This window comes from Phaseolus vulgaris, chromosome 2 (genome assembly GCF_051622355.1).
Source record: "Phaseolus vulgaris cultivar YP4 chromosome 2, ASM5162235v1, whole genome shotgun sequence".
Taxonomy (NCBI): domain Eukaryota; kingdom Viridiplantae; phylum Streptophyta; class Magnoliopsida; order Fabales; family Fabaceae; genus Phaseolus; species Phaseolus vulgaris.
In genome coordinates this window covers 22,281,526-22,300,849 of record NC_143499.1, presented here as the reverse complement: position 1 = coordinate 22,300,849, position 19,324 = coordinate 22,281,526, and the positions used below count along the sequence as shown (strand labels likewise).

The window sequence follows — 19,324 nt, the reverse complement described above, 5'->3', positions numbered from 1 at the left end:
TCAACCTTGGCGTTCTCACTCGAGGGGGGAGGCGTTCTCTACGAACCTACCCTTCCACTCACGAGACCTCTAACGCAAGGGAAACAAGTTCTTAACTGACCTCAGCTTCACTCAAGGGCCAGGAGGATTTATCTAGTGAACTAATTCGTTCAACCTTGGCGTTCTCACTTGAGGGGGGAGGCGTTCTCTACGAACCTACCCTTCCACTCACGAGATCTCTAATGCAAGAGAAACAATTGCTTAACTGACCTCAGCTTCGCTCAAGGGCGAGGAGGATTTATCTGGTGAACTATTTCGTTCAATCTTGGCGTTCTGACTCGATGGGGGAGGCGTTCTCTACGAACCTACCCTTCCACTCACGAGACCTCTAACGCAAGGGAAACAAGTTCTAAACTGACCTCAGTTTCGCTCAAGGACGAGGAGGATTTATCAGGTGAACTATTTCGTTCAAGCTTGGCCTTCTCACTCGAGGGGGGAGGCGTTCTCTACGCACCTACCCTTCCACTCACGAGACCTCTAACGCAAGGGAAACTAGTTCTTAACTGCATTGTACAAAACTCGAGAAAATATTTCAATCAAAATTTATTGGATGAGCATATATTTATTCACACTCACTAGCCTTATTCATAGATTATTGGACTATAATAATAAATAAATCCATTGTTTTAATTAATATTCTTATAATTGGATTTATTTGGGCCTTAACTATTATTATTGTTAATTTTGTGTTTTTAGAGTAAATTATCCGGAGAAAGCATCTACCTTTGTGAACGGGCCAAATATGCAAAAGTCCAAGTTGCTTCTTGAACCAAAACAAGAAACAAATTCTGAGGAGAAGAAAGAGAAAATAAAATCTACAATATCTCAGAAACAGAATTGGAAGCAAATCTTCTGCAAAATATAAGAATTTTGGAAAGATGGAAACTTGGAAACGGTTAACAAAATATAAACTACAATATTTTCCCAAGATCCTTAGAGCAGAAAAGCCTATAAAAGGACACAAGCATCAAGGAAAAATGGGGGAGCTTCATAGGGTTTTCTTAGTTTATTTTCTTCTTTGTAATTCTTTTCTTTTGCCTCTGCATGGAAGGCTAAACCTTTTTGGTTGATTCTTTTGTAATTCCCTATTGAGTTCTGAGGTTTTGTTCAATAAAAGTTTCATTTTTCAATTCTTTATAGTAGTTGTTTTTATTGTCTAATCTCCTGCAAAACTGGTTTTTATGAGAGGTTGTACTTGAACACATGATTGAGAGTCTTCCTTATCTTAAATTTTAGTTTCTTAGTTAGTTCGCATTGTTCTAATTAACTTCTTGGGCGCATGATTCAAGAGAGAGGAGATAAGCATTCACGTAGAGTATACGCATGGAACAAAGTGGGTATTGAATAAACTAGTAAACGCATGTTTTACTGGTGAGTTTCAGTTGAATTAGATCGACGCATGTTCAATCTGGTTTAGCTCTGTTGGAGGATTGAGAAAGGATTAATCTTTAGAGAACCTGTGAAGAATTCAATGGTGGAAGAACTTGGGGATCAACCAGTTTTTATTTTCTATTTCAATCTCTTTTATATTTTCTGCATAACTATCTAAACCCCTTTTTATTATTATTGTTATTGCTAACTTGTATTGCTTGCAGATAGATTCTAAACACTGATCTACTAATTTTACTATTGGATTCGTTGGGAGACGACTTGGGGTCATTTGGCCACAATTATACTATCATCTCTCTAGTGTTAGACAAGTCTACGCTAGATTCATATTAATTTGACAGCAAAACGACAGCTATCAATTGGGTGACCTCATTAAAAAACCCTTATAAGGGAAAAAGAGCGTCCCCTAATACAATGTACAGTGTTATTGCTTAACTGAAATAAAACTTGAAGTTGACCGCATTCCATGTGCGAGGAATCGCGCCTCCTTCCAACGTCTCAAGTCTGTATGCTTTGTCCCCAAGGACCTCTGTCACTCCGAAAGAACCATTCCACATGGGGGAGAGCTGACGTGGGACAACCAGGACCACCCTCTCCAGTACCTGGTATCTTTCCTCAGGCCCTTGTCATACTTTACTCACAAAGCATGTGAGTTTCTGAAACTGGTCTTGTTCTTGAACAAGGACTAAACTGATCACATGGCCGGTCACCACTAAATACAGGCTAAGTGGTGTGCTTGGCTGCAGTTTGCACAGGACTGGAGGGCTGGCTAAGCACTCCTTCAGCCTGATAAACGCCTCTTTACACTCTTGGTAAGGGAGGCCCATGTCTCCTCCGGCTGACACAAATCCAGACGGGAAAGCCATGCGCCTCGTCAGTGCGCACCTTTCTGGGTTCGCTTCCATACCACGCTCGGTGAGCGAGAAACCCAGAAACTTCCATGCTTCTATTTCGAACACACGCTTCCCGGGGTCCAATTTCAGCCTGTACTTAGCTATCGTGGTAAATAGCTCTTCTAAGTCAGCTAGGTGTCGTTCCTTTGCCCTCTGGTGGACAGGTCAAACCTTGGCACTCCAATCCTGCACCGTTAGGTCGAGGGTGCTGCCAAGCTTGGAGACCTTCCTCCAATCTATCTTTCCCCTGCATCGCCAACCGACTCAGGTCGGCTCTCCCGAGCGATCCTTACGCGGGTGATCTTTGCTTCGGCCCGGACAATTTCGGTGTGATTGATCTCGGGTTGGGCGACCTCCTCTGAGTGTGGTGGGCGCGTAGTGACCATGAATACCCCTCTCTTAGTTTTGAAGTTGTTCTCATAACACCTCTTGGCCTCCTTCTGGTCTGACTTGATGATAATCACTTTTCCCGCAATGTCAGGAAGCTTTATCTTCATGTGCCTCGTCGACGACACTGCCCCCAGCCTATTCAGCGTAGGTCTACCCAGCAGCATGTTATAAGCGGAAGGGGCATTGACAACGAGATATCTGATGTTCTCCGTACGGGACGCGTTACCATCCGTGAAGGTAGTTCTCAGATCTAAGTGCCCACGCACCTCCACCTGGTCTCTCGCGAAACCGTACAGGCAGCCAGTGTAGGGCCTTAGCATGTCAGGAGACAACTGAAGCTTGTTGAAAGTCGTCCAGAACATTACGTCTGCCGAGCTTCCTTGATCCACTAGTACACGGTGCACCTTCCTCCCAGCGGTTACTATTGAGATTACAACCGTGTCGTTGTCATGGGGAACAACGTCTTGGAGGTCGGCCTTGGTGAAGACAAGGACAACATCAAAAGCATTGTCGACCCTCTGTGCTTCTACCGACATCACCGCCTGTGCGTACCTCTTCCGCTGAGAAGCGGTGCAACCTCCTCCTGAAAAACCTTCAAAAATGGTGTGAATCTCACCATGCACGGGGACTTCATGCCCTTGGTCACCCCCTGTCACCGCTACATCCTTGGCGCCCTGCTTTCCCTGCAAGTAATCCTTCGGGAAATTGTTCTTCACCAACTCATCTAGCTGGTGCCCCAACGCCAAACAGTTGCGTATGAGGTGGTTGAACGCTTGGTGGAACTCACACCAAGCGTTCTTGTTGGGTCTGAGCTTCTTGTCCCTCTTGGGGGGGATCTTCAGCCTCTCCGCTATGTCGGGGATAGCAATGTGGTCCTTCAACTCTACCACGAAGTCGTGCCTTGGTGGCACGTTCTCCCTTCCACGCCCCCTGGTTTGAGGCTTTCTTGGTTGATAGGGTTGGTGCTTCGCGAGGGCCTTCTTCTTTGTCGTTTCCTCATGCACCCTTAGGGTTTGAGGTTGACCTGATGCACGCAGACGCGTGGGAACCACACACGTGCGCTTCTCGTTAACCCCCCTTCCACCGCAATATGTGCCACCGCGGGGCGCCTTATCTCGATGAAAGTCTTGGGGCGGTTTCTGATGAGCGATTCGCTGAAGGCCCCAGCACAATGCCCTTTCTGAACGCGTGCACCATCATTGTTTCGTCCTTGGTGTTCAACCTCACCACCTGTGCTTCGAAACAGTGAAGGAACTCCTTCAGGGACTCTCCCTGATATTGTCTTATGTCAAAGAGATCATAAGAGATAGGTGGGGGGCCCGATTCGCGATGTACTATGCTCTGAACAACTTAGTGATTTGTGGGAACGTGTCACGTGGCCATCAGGGAGGTTGATGAACCAATCCATCGTTGTTCCCACCAGGGTGCTCATGAACAGCTTGCATCTCACCGCATCGGAGCCTCCAACCAGCATCCTGTGTGTATGGAAAGCCTTGAGATGGGCCTCTGGGTCTTCCATACTAGTGAAGGTAACTTTGGACCCTACAAACGTGGCTGGTATCACGGCATCCATGATTTCTTACGAGTACGGCATCGAAAACTCTCTGGGCAGCGTCGTAGGTTCTTGATCTTCCTCCTCACGTTTGCCTGCCTGATTTTGCAGATCCCATCTCAATTCCTCATTCGATCGTCGCAGTTCTTCGTTTGTTGCACGCGATGCAGCTAAATCAGTCTGGATGTGTTCTTGGTTTGCTCTCGACGCAGCCACTTCTTCTTAAAGGGTCTGCATCGTTTCCATAACCTGTTGCAGGGGAGGCTTTCGCCCCCATTTGGTGCAACAAATCTCTGCCTCGTATTTCTCATTTTCTCGATCTTTCTGGTTCTTGTTGGTGGGACAATGTTTTGGATCGTGCCCCACGGTGGGCGCCAAATGTTCCTGCCAGTTGACCAAAAACGTCTTCGTGCGTCTACGACAATCTCACGTCCAAGAATCCCTGCGTTCACTCGTGCTTTCCTTCCGATTGAACACCTGAAAACACAAAGACAAAGGGCACCCTAGAGGTCGTTTGCACTCCAACGCTCAAGTCAATCTTAGAGCGAGGAAACACCAAAATTGTTAAGCGTAAAAGCTTTGTGTCACTGTGTGTGTTAAGCGGCATAAATGAATAGCATACCTTACTAAGTTTGTTACTTCCATTTATATAGCCTAAGGTTTCCACTATTTTCGTTACCCAAAAATAGGCTTCTTGAGGGGGTGGGCCCCAGCGCCTCTGTTACCCACTCTTAGGATAACTTAGCGCGTGGGATTCCCTAACTGAAGTGCAACCTCTGACAGGATGACCACCTGGATGCCTCCTCGTGCACCTGATCTCTGGGTCACCCGTCTTGGGAGCTGGAACGTGACCCTCACAGGTCGTATCCTTTCCAGTGGCTCTATACTTCTGTTACGCCTGAACACGTCATCCACTCCACACGCATGGACTCTCGTGACCTAGGCTTCTCCCTTACTGATAACTGGTATGTGGTATGGGATCCACCTCTCGTGGCCTAGCTCTGTTGTTCGAGTCCCTGGTGTCCAAGCTCTCCACACTGCCCAGTGGCATGTCGGTACATCCTGGTGACCGATGTCTGACCACTCTTTGGTTCCTTGACGCACGTGCCTCGCGAGACACTGACCCACGTTGCTCGTGGGACCCCGCTTACGTGGCCCCAACATTACTAGTGGTCAACGACGCCCGAGGACTGGTCGGTACAGTGCCCATGAACATCTTGCACCTCACTGCATCTGACCCACCCAAGATGATCATTTGGGCATTAAATGCAGTAAGATGACTTCCAGGGTCTTCTACTCCTGTGAAAGTGATCTTAGGTGCCACATAATGCGTGGGTACTGGCTCATCCATGATAGCCCGTGAGAAAGGCTCAGGGCAGTCTCTCATAGGCGGGTTTGAATCTTGCTCTCTCGGGATACGTCGATCTCCCTAATGTTGGTCTCTACGCAAATCCTCATTGGTTTTGCGTAACTCTTCTTGTACTCTTTCTTGCTCGTGTCTGGACTGTTCTTTGGCCTCTTGGAGATTCCTAATGATCTTCATAAGCTGTTGTAGTGTGGGAGCCTCACCTCCTTCTTGTCCCGATGACACTTGCCTCGTATTCCTCATTATCGTCTGTAGACTCAAACCAAAATGTGGATGGGGGATCAAGTTTTAGCGGGCCCCATAGTGGGCGCCAAATGTTCTCGTCGGTTGACTATGTCGCCGGTTGCCCTCGGGTTGAATGCCTCCTCCTGGAAAACCTCTTCTAGAACCAAATCCACGTCTCCTTGTTGCGTTAGAATAAGGTTCCGTTGAGATAGAGGGTGCCCTACTTGTTGATTACACTCCGACGATCAAGTCAGCTAGGACTCACCAAAAGCAACAGTTTAGAAAAGTGCGTAAAAAGAAACGTACCTTTACCTGGAGACTTACTCTCCTTTCATCACCGCACATGCAACATGCAACAACTCTCCCTGGAGATAAGCAAATCTTAACTGAAAATAATCATATTAAACTTTTATCTCTAACAGAAAATCACCTGCCACGAGCACCAATGATCTTCAAGTGCTATCCGCATACCCACTTTCTGTTACCAATGCATCTCCCTATCTACTTAGGGTTAATAGCAACTAGCCACGTGCAACAAACATGCAACAAAAAAATATTGTCATGTAATAATAACAAATATACACAATAATAACAAATATTATATTCATCCCTCAAACATGTCTATAAACACGTGTATATAAAATTATTTCACGTAACGTCCCTTCTTTGCGTTTTGGGCCCATTCCTGGAAGAGGACCATTTGCACAAATCTCACTCAAGCCCAACAACCGAGTTATCCCCACTCTACCCAAGAACCGAACTCTGATAAGTACAATGATATTTATTTATTTATTCTTCTAAAATTGAAAATTTGAGAATAAATCACTCTCAACTATAATCAAATTGAATTGACACTTTTTTTTTAAAAAAGTACACGATTACTACATTACCCATTTCTGACCCTAAATCCAAATATTTTTATCTGGAAAAATCCGTACCTAAATTTGGTCTATTCCATGTTTCTCCCAACAAACTTGAGACAGGTCCAAGTTAATCCTGCAAGTGTAGGATTGATTATCATCCCTGTCGTGATTAGATTAAAAGAAAACATGTAAGAAAAATAATTTCTAATTTAAATTGAAGAGAAAATTGAAAGAATAATTGATTTTTTTATTTTACTTTCAAACTAGTTTTTTCTCTTTTTTTCAAGCTCTTAATTTGAGTGTGAGAAATAGGATAATTCTCAAAAGAAAAAGAAAACGAGGAGGGAGGGTAAAATATATCCTTGAAAGTTTTTCCTTGACTGAATTTAGGCTTCAAGAAAAAAAAATTAAAACACGTCTTAAAATTAGTGGAATCACTTTAAAGAATTTTTTTTATTAAATAACCTCTTAAAAATAGTGGAATCTCCTCAAGAAAAAAAATATAGCAAGTAACCTCTTCGTATTAATTTAGGGTATTTATGGATGGATTGATTGGATTCTTTAAAATTCAAATCTAATTTAAATTAAAATAAAAATTCATATTCATTTTAACTAGATCAATTTATTTAGATTTTTTCAAATGCATTAAATTTAGATTAAATTTACATGGTAATTAGATTAAATTTACTTTCTAAATTATATTAAATTTATTTTAATTTGAACACAGGTTAATCTGACTCGATCTGGGCCTAAATCGACATGATCTAGACCTGGACTGACACCCAAGCCTACTCAGTTAGACATGGACTCGGGTGGACTCTGCTAGACTTGGACCTAGGCCGAATTGGGTTGATCTATGCTCGACTCGACTCAAAGCAACATGGGCTCGGACCGACTCGACTCGACATCGACCTGAACTCTCTCGTCTCGACATCGGCCTGAACTCTCTCAGCCCTAGACATCGACCCGGGCCAATTCGGCTCATCATCGGCCCGGGTCGACTCAGCTCGACATAGACTCAAGTTGACTCGGTTCGACACAGGCTCAAGTTGACTCGGCTCGGCACGAGCCTGGTCTCGGCTCGACACAAGCCAGGGCTGGTTCGACATCGTCCCGGGCTTACTCGACTCAACACAGGGCCAGGCCGACTCGGCTTGACATAGGTCCGAGATGACTCGACCCGACTTCGGCTCGAACCGACTCGACTCGACCATCGGATCAGGTCGACTTGACTTGACACGAGCCTGAACAGACTCGACTCGACATAGCCATGGACCGACTCGACATTGGCCCGGATCGATTCGCCTCGACATCGGTTCAGACTGACTCGCCTCGACATCGGCCGGATTGACTCGGCTTGAGATCAGCACAGGCCGACTCGTTTCGACTTTTGCCTAGGCTGACTCTGCTCGACTTTTGCCTAGGCTAACTCTGCTCGACTTTTTCCTAGGCCGAATCGGATCGAGTTTGGCCCGAATCGACTCGACTCGACTTTGGCCTGAACCGAATCAGCTTGACTTTGACTCGGGCCGACTCGGCTCAATATAGACTCAAACTGACTTTGCTCGATTTGAATCCAAATTGACTCGACTCAGGATCAAGTCAAAATATAACCCAAAATTCAATTTAAATAATCAAAAATTATATCCAATTTATATCTAATCCATATCCAATTGAATGGATTGGATTTAAAATCCAAAAATATAGATTTGAATTTAAGCTAAATCCATTTAACTTTTAAATGAGTTAAAGGTAACATCAATTTATATAAATATAAATTAAATTTCACAATTAATTTGTATTTTTTTCTAACCCTTAATATAAATAAGAGTTAAAGTATTTCTTTACCGCAAAGTGTTTCGTATAAAACTCGTTTTTAACCGTAATTTAAAAAGAAGTAGATACGGGAATTAGGAGAAGCGCATTCTCTATCTTCTCTCACTCCCTAGTTACTATTACTATAGTAAGTAAGGTTTTATGATAATTAAATCTAGAGAAAATAAAAAAAAAAGTGACAATGAAGGTTTTTTTTTTAAACTGATATTTTAAAAAATGAGATTAACCATTATTTGTTGACAGTGTAAAATAATGTAACGCTAATACTCAATTACAAATTAGTATTGATATAACTTCTTAAGGACATTTCTATAACAAGTCAACAAATTACTACATAGATTACATGATAATGTAAAAATGTTTTACTGATTCGAATATAGTTTTTTTTTCCTTTGAAAATTCTGCATTTTCTTTTTTCTAAGTCTTAAAATTAAATAATATATGGCTCATCATCTACAGCACTTAATAATTGTTTATTAAGTTCTTTAGGTAAATTTTTAATGAATCTTATATATCAAATCATGCTTAGGAGTTTTTACCTTTTTTCTCTAACACGTCCTGTAATTATTTATTGATAAGAAATTATTGAACAAAGTTGTTTTAATAAGTAATTTTACCAAAATATACAACGTCAACTCACTTATTTTATTACTAAAACCAATTAATCGGTTATTTAACCCTAAGAAAGTGAGATAAGCATTCCAGTTAGTTGCTTCTAGTTAAAAAAAACCTAGATTGAGCTTATAATAGGTATATTTAATTACGATTAAGACTATAATTAAAAGGGTGTGCTTTTTGTACTTGGTAAAAGATTAATTAATAGATAAACAAATATAGAACAATCATTCCATTGATGGAAGTTTTGCATACAAGTTACAGTATACTATTCTGCATAACTTACTAATATAAAATTAATACAGAGATAGGTTACTGAAAAGAAATTAAATTCTAATAATAGTTACAAATGATTAAAAAATTCTTCATAAAAGAAATACTGGACATTTTAACTTAGTAACAACGAAGTTTTCTTTCTACGAGTTTTCTTTTCTTAACGATCAACTTTCCAACCAAAAATAAAAGAAAAACAATCTAGTCAAAGATGCGGTTACATGCAAACACACATCTCTTAGAGAATAGCACTGGGAAATTTACCCATTTTTGTAAAAACGGGAAAAAATTACACCAGATTTTGTAAATTTCCCAATATCATTGCACATACAAATACAAATAATATTTTTATCTTCTAATGGTTTTCCTCAACCAAACTTTGCTATTACTACTAAAACTTTCGGTGATCCAACAAGTTCTTAATTAAAATGGAACATGAGTTTCCTTGCTACATGGATTTTCTTTCCACGTGCGAGTACAAACACCATCCTATTGGGTTACCTACTAATAGCCATTTACTGTCATTGCGTTAATTTATTGAGTATAGCAACACTAATTTTCTTCGGAAAATTTATAGCTGATATTAAAGGAGAGGTATAGGGGTATAAGGATAACAACACGAGCAACGATTACAACAAAGGTAAAGGAGTTCCGAGGAAAAAAAGCTGGTATACTTGCTCCGTCTATTGGTTTCATACATTTTCTTGAACATCCCTATTGTAAATTAAGCAGTACATAATCTTTTTTTATTATATTTTCGAATGTCATAAATGAAAAGGGTAGGGGGAAAAATGAGTTAGCTTACAACTGAACATCCAAAACTACAGAGTGCCACGTCATGCTGTAATATTTCCTTCCAGCTCTGAAGCATTATCACGCAAAGCTTTAGCTGAGATTCTAATTGTACACCATTGGCGTGACAAATTCAGAAAAAACCTGATAACTAAACAGATCAACAGGAAAGATGATTAGCAACGACTAGCATATTAAATTTTATCAAACTAAAAGCAACTTGGAATAATCCCAAGCAAGACACCATCGAGCTGTGAATACAACTCTATAATGAGTGAAAAATGTGAAGCATACATATCTCGGTTTTCCCATTTTAGCAGTCAGTTTGCAGAAGATTGAGTTACCTTCACACAAAAAGATATTTTGGGACTAAATCTATCATCTGACTATCTTAACATCAATTAAATCCAAAAACTTGAGAACAAGATAGTGCAACACAAATCAACACTAACGCTCGCATTTATATAAAGTTGTATTCAGTGCAAGCAATCTATTGGCCAAGTCTCAGACAGTTAACATAAATGTAAAACATGGACAGATAAGCATGGATGTCTTTCCCCAACTGTTAGTGTAAATAATACATTTCGATAGTATGGAGAGAGAACTACCTGTAGTAATGTATATTCAAGCTTTGTATTCGTTGACACGCAACCATTTGGTACTTGACCACTTATTACCCTTAATCACTGGACAACCACCTGAAAAATAATCAAGAAAACAGTTTTGTTAATTTATCTCCTCTAGTCACTACTAAAACTTGTTACGTAGCCGCACCGATATAATAAGAATTAGAGAAACTAACCATGTAAACTTGATGAATCTAAAGTTGCATCTGGCTTCATGCTCCAAAAAAGTAAAGCATCGCCCCTCCTCGGCTTAATTGAAAGTCCTTTTTTTCCACAATCAGAAAGCTCATTCCACCATGGCACAGAACTAAAATTCCCTTTGGCAGCTGGAAACACTGTCTCACCCCCTTCTTCAACATCAGTACTGCATCATCAAAAAAGCAACAGAGTATGAGCACCGTCCTCATATACAAGAACATTTGAAGTTGACAACTAAGAAAACACATGATGCACTTACAGATACATCAGCACTGTTGCTATTCGCTGACCCCCATTCTTAGTGTTAAAATCATCAAGAAAGTAGTCATAGTGAGGCTCATACTTTTGTCCAACTTCATAGTGCAGAACTTGAAGTCCTTCGCCGTGCTCTGTATATTGTGAGACACAGCTTATGTAATGCTTTGTGAAGTATATAATGAAAAATAGTCTACTATCTTAGATCATAGACCAGAAAACAGATGCCAAAGGCGACTTAAAATATTTCATTGAAGGCACATGCACAACATCTACGACTACACAAACCATCTCAATCATAGACAAAATGTTCACCAGATTAAAGCAATTAGATATTACCATCAACTTAAACATGTAGGTGAACCAGAAAAAAATAAGAAGAACCAGCAATAAATCTGTTATGGTAATATTTTAAAGTTACTATAAACAAGATAAAAAGTGCAAAATACTTACCAACAGGAATGAAACTAAAGTCAGCAATTTTTTTCTCAATATTCCTGACAATCTTATCACGACCTCTGGGCAGAAAAGTTCCAGAGCTTGTACGTACTCTACATGTTAAAGGAAAACATACAGGTAAAATTTACGATTTTGGCAGTTTTAATAACGCAAAAGAAATCCTTGTTAATACCAAAGGACTTGAGACAAAATGGGAAATAGTCCAACCTGCTGTCTTTACTCTTTCCTGTTTCACTGTCTACAACCGTTGACTTTTGCATACTTGGCTTTGCTATGTCAATTAGATAATCGCATTCCTCCTTCGTCTACCAGATCATTCAGAATAAGCATTAGTATTTGGAAGGTAGAGACGTTATAAATTATAATGCATCATATTAAATCGTTGATGCTCCAAATGAGCAAGAACCTTAACCAAAACACAATGTCATTCAATCATGCTAAAATCACATCCAAACATTGAAATACATACACCATTCGAACTTTATGCCAAGCATAATTCAGCCAACAAAAACTCCAAAAATTGCAACGATATCATACCCTTCCAATTACAAAGGCAGTGAAACAAAGTGACACTCCTAATCGAGAACTATAAGGAGCTAAAACACCATGAACTTCTGCGTCAAGATGAAATCTTAGCACTAAACCCTATATCCATTCCTCTCCAGCACAATCTTCGTAAATCTAACCCTAATTGCACTGGATCATTAACGTAAGATCCACGATATTAACATTAAACCTATTTTCTCAGAATTTTTTAACAAGCCAACAATATTCCACATGAGCATACGTTTCCTTTTAATTTTCCAACATTTTCACAAGCCACGACCTTTGAAAAGAGAAACCACGACAGAAATTGGGAACGGAAGTCACACAAGCACGCAAAAGCAAGGCAAAATGTGGTGAAAAGGCGAATGACAACAAGAAACAACTTCGATTAAAATCCACTACAAAAGTCAGCGCACAGCGAATTTGCAAGCGCGTGGAAGCAATTGGCATAGCGCGAAACCTACCAGAAAATTGTGGTAAACAAAAGCTCTCGGCTCCCACGACACTACTTCAACCCACTGCTCTCCCCTCTCCTCGTCATCGTCGGAACTGAATCACAAATAAAAAACAGAAAATAATAAATAATAAATAATAGATTAATAGTAGAGACAATGAGGAAGGTGAGGTAACATACGTTTGGATTGTGTTGCGAGCAATGGAAGTGAGATCGTTGGGTTTGGGCAAATCGTTGCGCGAGGAGGATGGAATGGAGAGGATGCCGAGCGCGAGGAGAATGAGGATGAGGAAGGTGAAGACGAGTAAGAGAGTGAGGATGAGCGTTGACGAAGACGATGATTTGCGAGGTTGAAGACGCGAGTACCTGGGTTTCGCCATTGTTAGTTACGCTTGAGCTCTGATCCACGAGATCTGAAACTCGATCAAACTGAACACGTGGATTGGATTTGAACAGAGTGCGCTATTTTGTTGCTGTGTCAATAATCGTGCGTGTGTGTATGTATGTATTGTGTTGTTGTCTTTGGACCAGCGAAGGTGGAAGGAAGAAAAGGGGGGAAGAGGGCTTGTCTCTTTCTCCTCTTCCTATTATTATTACTACACTGCACTCATCATCACACCAGTTTTCTAAACTTCTTAATTCATGCCATTTACTTTTTTTTATTTAATGCAATTTTCAAATTCTTTTTTCAATAGTTTTTTTATTAAATTCGAAAATTTACTCAAACGAAACCCAATTTCAACTGTAACAACATGGTGTATAAAACGTACCTTATTATCCTAATCTAAATTTAATAGCCTCCACTCTTTCTCACGTTCAGAATAATTTAAGAATTTATAAGTTGACGTACTGCAGTCTCTCACTCTTTTTTTTCTTCCAACTAAGCGTAAAATTAGCTGGCAAAGATCGTGAGGTAGAAAAGAAAAGAAAAGAAAAAGTGTGACTAATTATGCATCTGTGTAGAAAATATTGTTAAACTAATGCCTGTTGAATATTTTCATATTAAAAAAATGGTATGCGAATTCCACGAATCAAACAAATTGGCTGCATCCAGCTATACTTTACGACTTCTGCGAAATCAAACAGTTATATGTTACATGAAACCGAATATTTATCTCACTCTGTACAAATCTTTCAAACTATTCGGTGTTTGATAATGTCTTTCAAACTATTACAGGGGAGTTAATTTCGAATGAGTCTTAGTTATTTGAGTTTAACTGTTTTTATTTCCCAACAGTTGTAATTTTGAGTTGGTATGTTCTGGATATGGTGGCCTTTTTCAGTACTTCAACTCATTTCTATGTTCTGGATAGATATGCGCTTTTTGAATAGATAAACTAATTTCTATTTTATTTATGTTAAGATTAAATTTTATAAAGTCAATTTCTCCTTCCAACTCCATACATTTTTCTGTATTTCTATATTAATTCTAAAATGTGAGTTTTAATATTTAAAATAAATTTAAATAACTTAAATAAAGTATAACCTCGTATTTCTAAATAACTTAAGTTGTATTTTTATACTTTTTATTCTAAATTTATTTCTATTTAATGTTTTTGTTTTAGTAAGGATATTGTTGAAATTTTAAAAAAATATATATAAAAATAGAAAAGAAAGTACGAAAATACAGGAGAATTTGCCTTTTATGATTGTCTAACATCATATTCAATTAACTTGTATCAGAAAATATTTTGTATAAATGATTTTAAAATATTGATTTCTTTGATTGATAATCTTGCTGTAGAAATGATAATGGGATATGTGAGATAGACTTTATATCATCTAAGTCTTTTTTTTATCTAACACATTTATTGCTATGCTTTTAAATATTTTATTTGTTTTAAAAAATCATGTTGCAACAATTTTTTAAATAGATTTAGAAATTTATCTTTAAATAAATTTTTTAAAAAAAAGTTATAAAGTATATATTTTTAAAATTATATAATTAAAATTAGGTATATTACTTCTTGCTATGAAAGACAGATTCCAACAAACAAATGATAATACTAATAACTCTACATGAGATTTAATTTATTTAGTCTAAAGAGTATGGTTTTTAATTAAATGGGGAATGAAAATATTTTCAAAAATATTTATAAGTAGATTAAATAAAATTCCATTCTTTATTTATTCTATGATTTTATCTCTCTAAACTAATATATAATTTTTATTTTTTTTCTCAAATTCAATATTAATTGTTTGTTTATCATTTTCACGATTAGATTTTACTTTTAAGGTAAAAACAAGTAGATTAAGATAGACCAATCAAAATCTTAATATAGATAAATGTTTTGTCTTTTATAATGAATTCTATCTTCTTCTTTTTTCTTTTCCTTGAAGTTTTACATTACATATGTTTAAATCAATTGGGAATTAGAAATAAGCTAATGATCTTTGAAAATGTTGTATATGTTGAAATTATGGATAAGTATTAGGTTTTTTGTTTTTTGTTTTTTTTGAAATTATCTCCATGTAAGGAAAAATTAAATTTATGAAATGATTTTAATGTTGATGATATTCATATTTGTATATGAATGAGAATTTGTTCAGGTATAGCTTGGAAAGTTGTATCTTTATTTTGATTAAGTTGGAGAATTGGATATTGTAGTTCTTGATCACCATTTTAAGTTTTGTATCATCAAGTTGAGAATGAATAATTATTTTAATTATGTTACATTTAATATTGAGTTATTATTCAACAGACACTCAACATTTATTATATACATACACATTGTATTATTCAATAGTAAAACATTTCATCGATGAATAAAACCTTTCACCTAGTCTATAACTTGATATTTGAAAAAGAAAAATGTAAAAAAAAAAAAAAAAAAAAAAAACCCTTATCTTCTTTGAAATTCTTATTGTTCAAGTGGTGAGTAGATAGAGAGTTTAAGTTTTGTGAAAGAAGTTGAAGTTGGTGTCTTGTTACACCAAGTCATGTCGCTTGGGTGCTGATATAATTAATGTTAATTTTCTATTAGTTCGACACTCAAACATTTATAACATTTATATACTTTAAGTAAAAAACAAATTAATAAGTTTTTTTTTTAAGTGTTGTTATTGATCAAACGTCTTTTCTCAAACAACACCGAGAATATATAATTTAAATACGAATATTTTGATGTGAAAACATATCGCTCAAAGAAAAGTGTCTCACTCAACATTTATAAATATTAATGTCGTATTTATGGAAATGTACAAAAGATGACATAATAAAAATTTAAAATTATAATTATTAGATATTTTTGCTTACTATTATTTTGACTCGTTGGTTAACATGCAGTTCACGAGGCATTGATTTGTAAACTATAAAGCTGAGTAATAAACATGTAAAAAGAGATTTATACTCGTTCAGTAATCGATCACTGACACATAATTAGCCAGAAAACGGGAAACAGAACAGTGGAATGATACATAGAAATTACAAAACAGTGGCACGTTATGTAGAATGTCCAGCAGTAGATAAAAGGACACGGACACACATTTGAATGACAAAAGAAACACTGAACAAGGTTGCCCACAAAAAAATTGACGAATGAAACAAGGACACCTGGAATTTCAGATTAACAAACTGCATGCAGTGGAATGCATCATGTGGCTTAAAACACACCAATTGCAGAAGGGTACAAAGGCTTGGGCTGGTAAGAGAGAAAATTGGGAACATAGGTAGACCTTCGTTTCTTAGGAAGATCCATGGAATCTATTGCTGGTTGATTCAAATACGCATATTTGCTTTTTGTCCACCTGCACCCCTCACAATAAATTATTTAAATATTCTAAATTTCTGTAATCAAATTATTTATAAATCCAAAATAGGAAGAAAAAAAAAATAGTAATTATCATGAATTTAAACTATGATTTTGTTTAGAGGTAGGAGTAAGCTCTTAATTTTTTTTATTGTGGGATCCTACCAATGGAAATCCAAAGTGTGAAGCAATATTTATAGTCTAGATACATTAAGTATTCGTCCCATCTCTCAATTCCCGATTATGTACATTATTTTGTCCAGTCAGTCATATATATCCTAAAATCAACGTTACTTTCATCCAACTCTAATTGAATTTCAATTATTAGTGCTTCATATTTAAGTTTTGTAAGAAAAATCATTAAGATAATAAAAGTATAAATATTTCGTATTTATAATAATAAGATGCCTAAAATTCAACCAAATTGATAAATTATGACAGTGTTTTAATACTTCTTTTTGTGATCTTAACCCCACAATCCCCCGTCAACCATTGAACAGAAACTGCAACTTGCTGCATCTATCTAGAATAGCAGCAGGGCCAATAACCTTGTAGAATTAAAATCTTCTACAATGGAGTGAACTCAAATCTTTCTTCCATTTTTTCCAACAACTCTTTGTCGAATCATTGATTTTCTATTAATTACTTTTGATAAAAAAAAAACCTGAAATAATCATAGTGATGATCTATGCAGAATAACTAATCCAAGCACTTTCGTAATAAAGTCTGGTTGATGGTCAAATAAGAGTTTCTCTCTTAATCAAGATTTTCAAATACTTCAATTATAATAATTAAACATATATAAAACTTTAAATAACCTTCATATAAAATAGAGTGAAATATTTATAAAATTTCATTAAAATAGTATCATATTATTAAATTGATCTTTAGTATTAAAAATGTTAAATATACTTAAATAAAGTTTTTTTCTGAAAAGGTAATATACTGACCAATCCTTGATTCCAACACGCACTTCTTGGTCCTTGGAAACTCCCCCTACGTTCAATTTCACAGTCTCTTTCTTGGTTTCATCGCAGTTATTATCGGTCTCCAGGGACAACTCGAACCTCTGATACTCTTGCTCCTGTGAGACATTAATTACAGAACAAAATTATGAACAGTTTTCTTTCTGTGGAACAAACAATTGTTTAGGACATGCTTGATTTCATATTGGATGTAGTTTTCTGCATGCAAATACTGTATTTACGAAACATAACTGATAATTAATAATTACCGTGAGATTGCGTGCACGGAGTCTAGCAGCAGCTTTGATAGCAGCAAGGAGGTGGTCCTCTTCTTGGATCCTCTTTTGCCTCCAAAACTTGGCAATTTCTCGGTTTGTGACACTCTCTTCTGCTTTTGGTTTTGAGAAAAAATTGGGAAGTGGAGGTGGTGGTGGTGGAACTAGTGACCTAGGAACAACCTCTGCCATTGATTCAAAAACATCACCTTCTGATTCTTCCTTTCTCTGCTTCATTCCGAATCACTAAGACACCAATTCAGTTGCGAACCTTTGTTGCAGAGCTTGATCTGTTATATGATCAAAAGAAGGAGTTGAGATGAAAGAAAGTGACAATTTATTTCACGAGCTAGCTAACTCACTATCAAACCTACCTTTCCTCTCCCTTATAGAAGAATTGATGGTTTAATTTCTGAGTCAGCAAGAATATTCAAGATGCAGTGTTCCCACTATATTGTTGCGTGTTGAAAGTGAGAAACGATAAAAGGAGATTGGAATGGTGGTTGCTTCTATCTTATTTTATTCACTCACTTAACCGTCTTCACTCTTAACTCTTAAGAATATATAATAATTACTTACCCTATTCTCTCCTTCATGCTCTCAACAATTTCCCTCATCTTTCTATTCATTTTCAGATTGCCTTCATTTAGTTCAATATAAATAAATCTCTTTCCTCTTTACCCAACATCATTCTACTTTCCCATCTCTATCAAGAATATTCAATATGTAATGGTGGTGGCCTCTTATTTAACATGTTGAGTATTTTATAAATTTATAATTTTCTTTTCTTTTCTACTAAATTATTTAACATAGTCATGTTATTAACTATGCACTAAATTATAATTGAAAAGATAAATATTTTTTTTAAATGGAATAACTTGTAAATTGTATTAATAAGATAACAATTATATATTGGTGTCTTTCAATGTACAAATTAATATTTTTCAATGTACAAAATTATAAAATTATAGTTGTTCAAGTTTAGCTTAAGAGTGAGATTGCATATGTTGTTGAATATAGGGTTATAAACTTGGAAACATGTCTCTCTAGAGTTTTTAAGTTGAAGGAAAAAAAAAGATGGTGACATTTAAAAATTTGCACATTCAAGCAAGTAAAAGTAGAGTTAAAATGATTTAGGTTAAACAGAAAAAAGATATTATCTGTTAGTAATTATACTGCTTCACTACTACAAGAAAATCATGAAATATAAACTAATTTTAGATAAAAAAAATAATAATTAATTATTATAGTGACTAAATAAGAGATAATTTTATAAACTAAAATAACTTTTAATTTCTAAACTAGTTTCTATTATTGTAAAATGATTTCTAAATTGGTATCTAATTAGCTGCCAAAGTTTTTGCTACCAAAATTAGAATCTAAATAATTGGTAGTTAAAACATTGGTAGCTAATTAGATATCAATTTATAAACTATTTAAAAATAATAGAAACTAATTTAGAAATAAATAAAAAATTTAGTCTCTAAAATAATCTTTAATTTAGTCCCTATAACAACTAATTATTTTTTTTCTCTAAATTTGATTTCTATTTCGTGATTTTCTT

The 19,324-nt window shown here is 36.7% G+C and overlaps 2 protein-coding genes across 2 annotated transcripts; both read right to left on the bottom strand.

Annotated features, from left to right (window-relative positions):
- Positions 1–10,090: 10,090 nt before the first annotated feature.
- Positions 10,091–13,581, bottom strand: LOC137810925 (putative prolyl 4-hydroxylase 10). The gene is made up of 8 exons (XM_068612424.1): positions 12,952–13,581; positions 12,782–12,866; positions 11,979–12,076; positions 11,766–11,863; positions 11,317–11,446; positions 11,036–11,223; positions 10,842–10,931; positions 10,091–10,384 (listed from the first exon to the last, which is right to left on the bottom strand). The coding sequence occupies exons 1-7, from the start codon at positions 13,149–13,151 to the stop codon at positions 10,858–10,860; spliced, it is 873 nt and encodes a 290-aa protein (XP_068468525.1). The 5' UTR covers positions 13,152–13,581; the 3' UTR covers positions 10,091–10,384; positions 10,842–10,857.
- Positions 13,582–16,096: 2,515 nt separating this feature from the next.
- Positions 16,097–18,479, bottom strand: LOC137810927 (Big1). Its single transcript, XM_068612426.1, has 4 exons — positions 18,135–18,479; positions 17,755–18,050; positions 17,471–17,604; positions 16,097–16,518 (listed from the first exon to the last, which is right to left on the bottom strand). Exons 2-4 carry the CDS (start codon positions 17,995–17,997, stop codon positions 16,374–16,376), a joined length of 522 nt encoding a protein of 173 aa, XP_068468527.1. The 5' UTR covers positions 17,998–18,050; positions 18,135–18,479; the 3' UTR covers positions 16,097–16,373.
- Positions 18,480–19,324: the final 845 nt, after the last annotated feature.

Bases quoted from the DNA above. Each gene is read 5' to 3' on its own strand.
- LOC137810927 (XM_068612426.1), bottom strand. From the start codon at position 17,997: ATGAAGCAGAGAAAGGAAGAATCAGAAGGTGATGTTTTTGAATCAATG. The intron at 17,605-17,754 runs GTAATTATTAAT...AATGTCTCACAG, and splicing joins TCCGTGCACGCAATCTCACG to GAGCAAGAGTATCAGAGGTT. The intron at 16,519-17,470 runs GTCAGTATATTA...TGAGGGGTGCAG, and splicing joins CGTGTTGGAATCAAGGATTG to GTGGACAAAAAGCAAATATG.
- LOC137810925 (XM_068612424.1), bottom strand. From the start codon at position 13,151: ATGGCGAAACCCAGGTACTCGCGTCTTCAACCTCGCAAATCATCGTCT. The intron at 12,867-12,951 runs GTATGTTACCTC...TTTGTGATTCAG, and splicing joins GCTCGCAACACAATCCAAAC to TTCCGACGATGACGAGGAGA. The intron at 11,864-11,978 runs GTTGGACTATTT...TTTAACATGTAG, and splicing joins GGAAAGAGTAAAGACAGCAG to AGTACGTACAAGCTCTGGAA.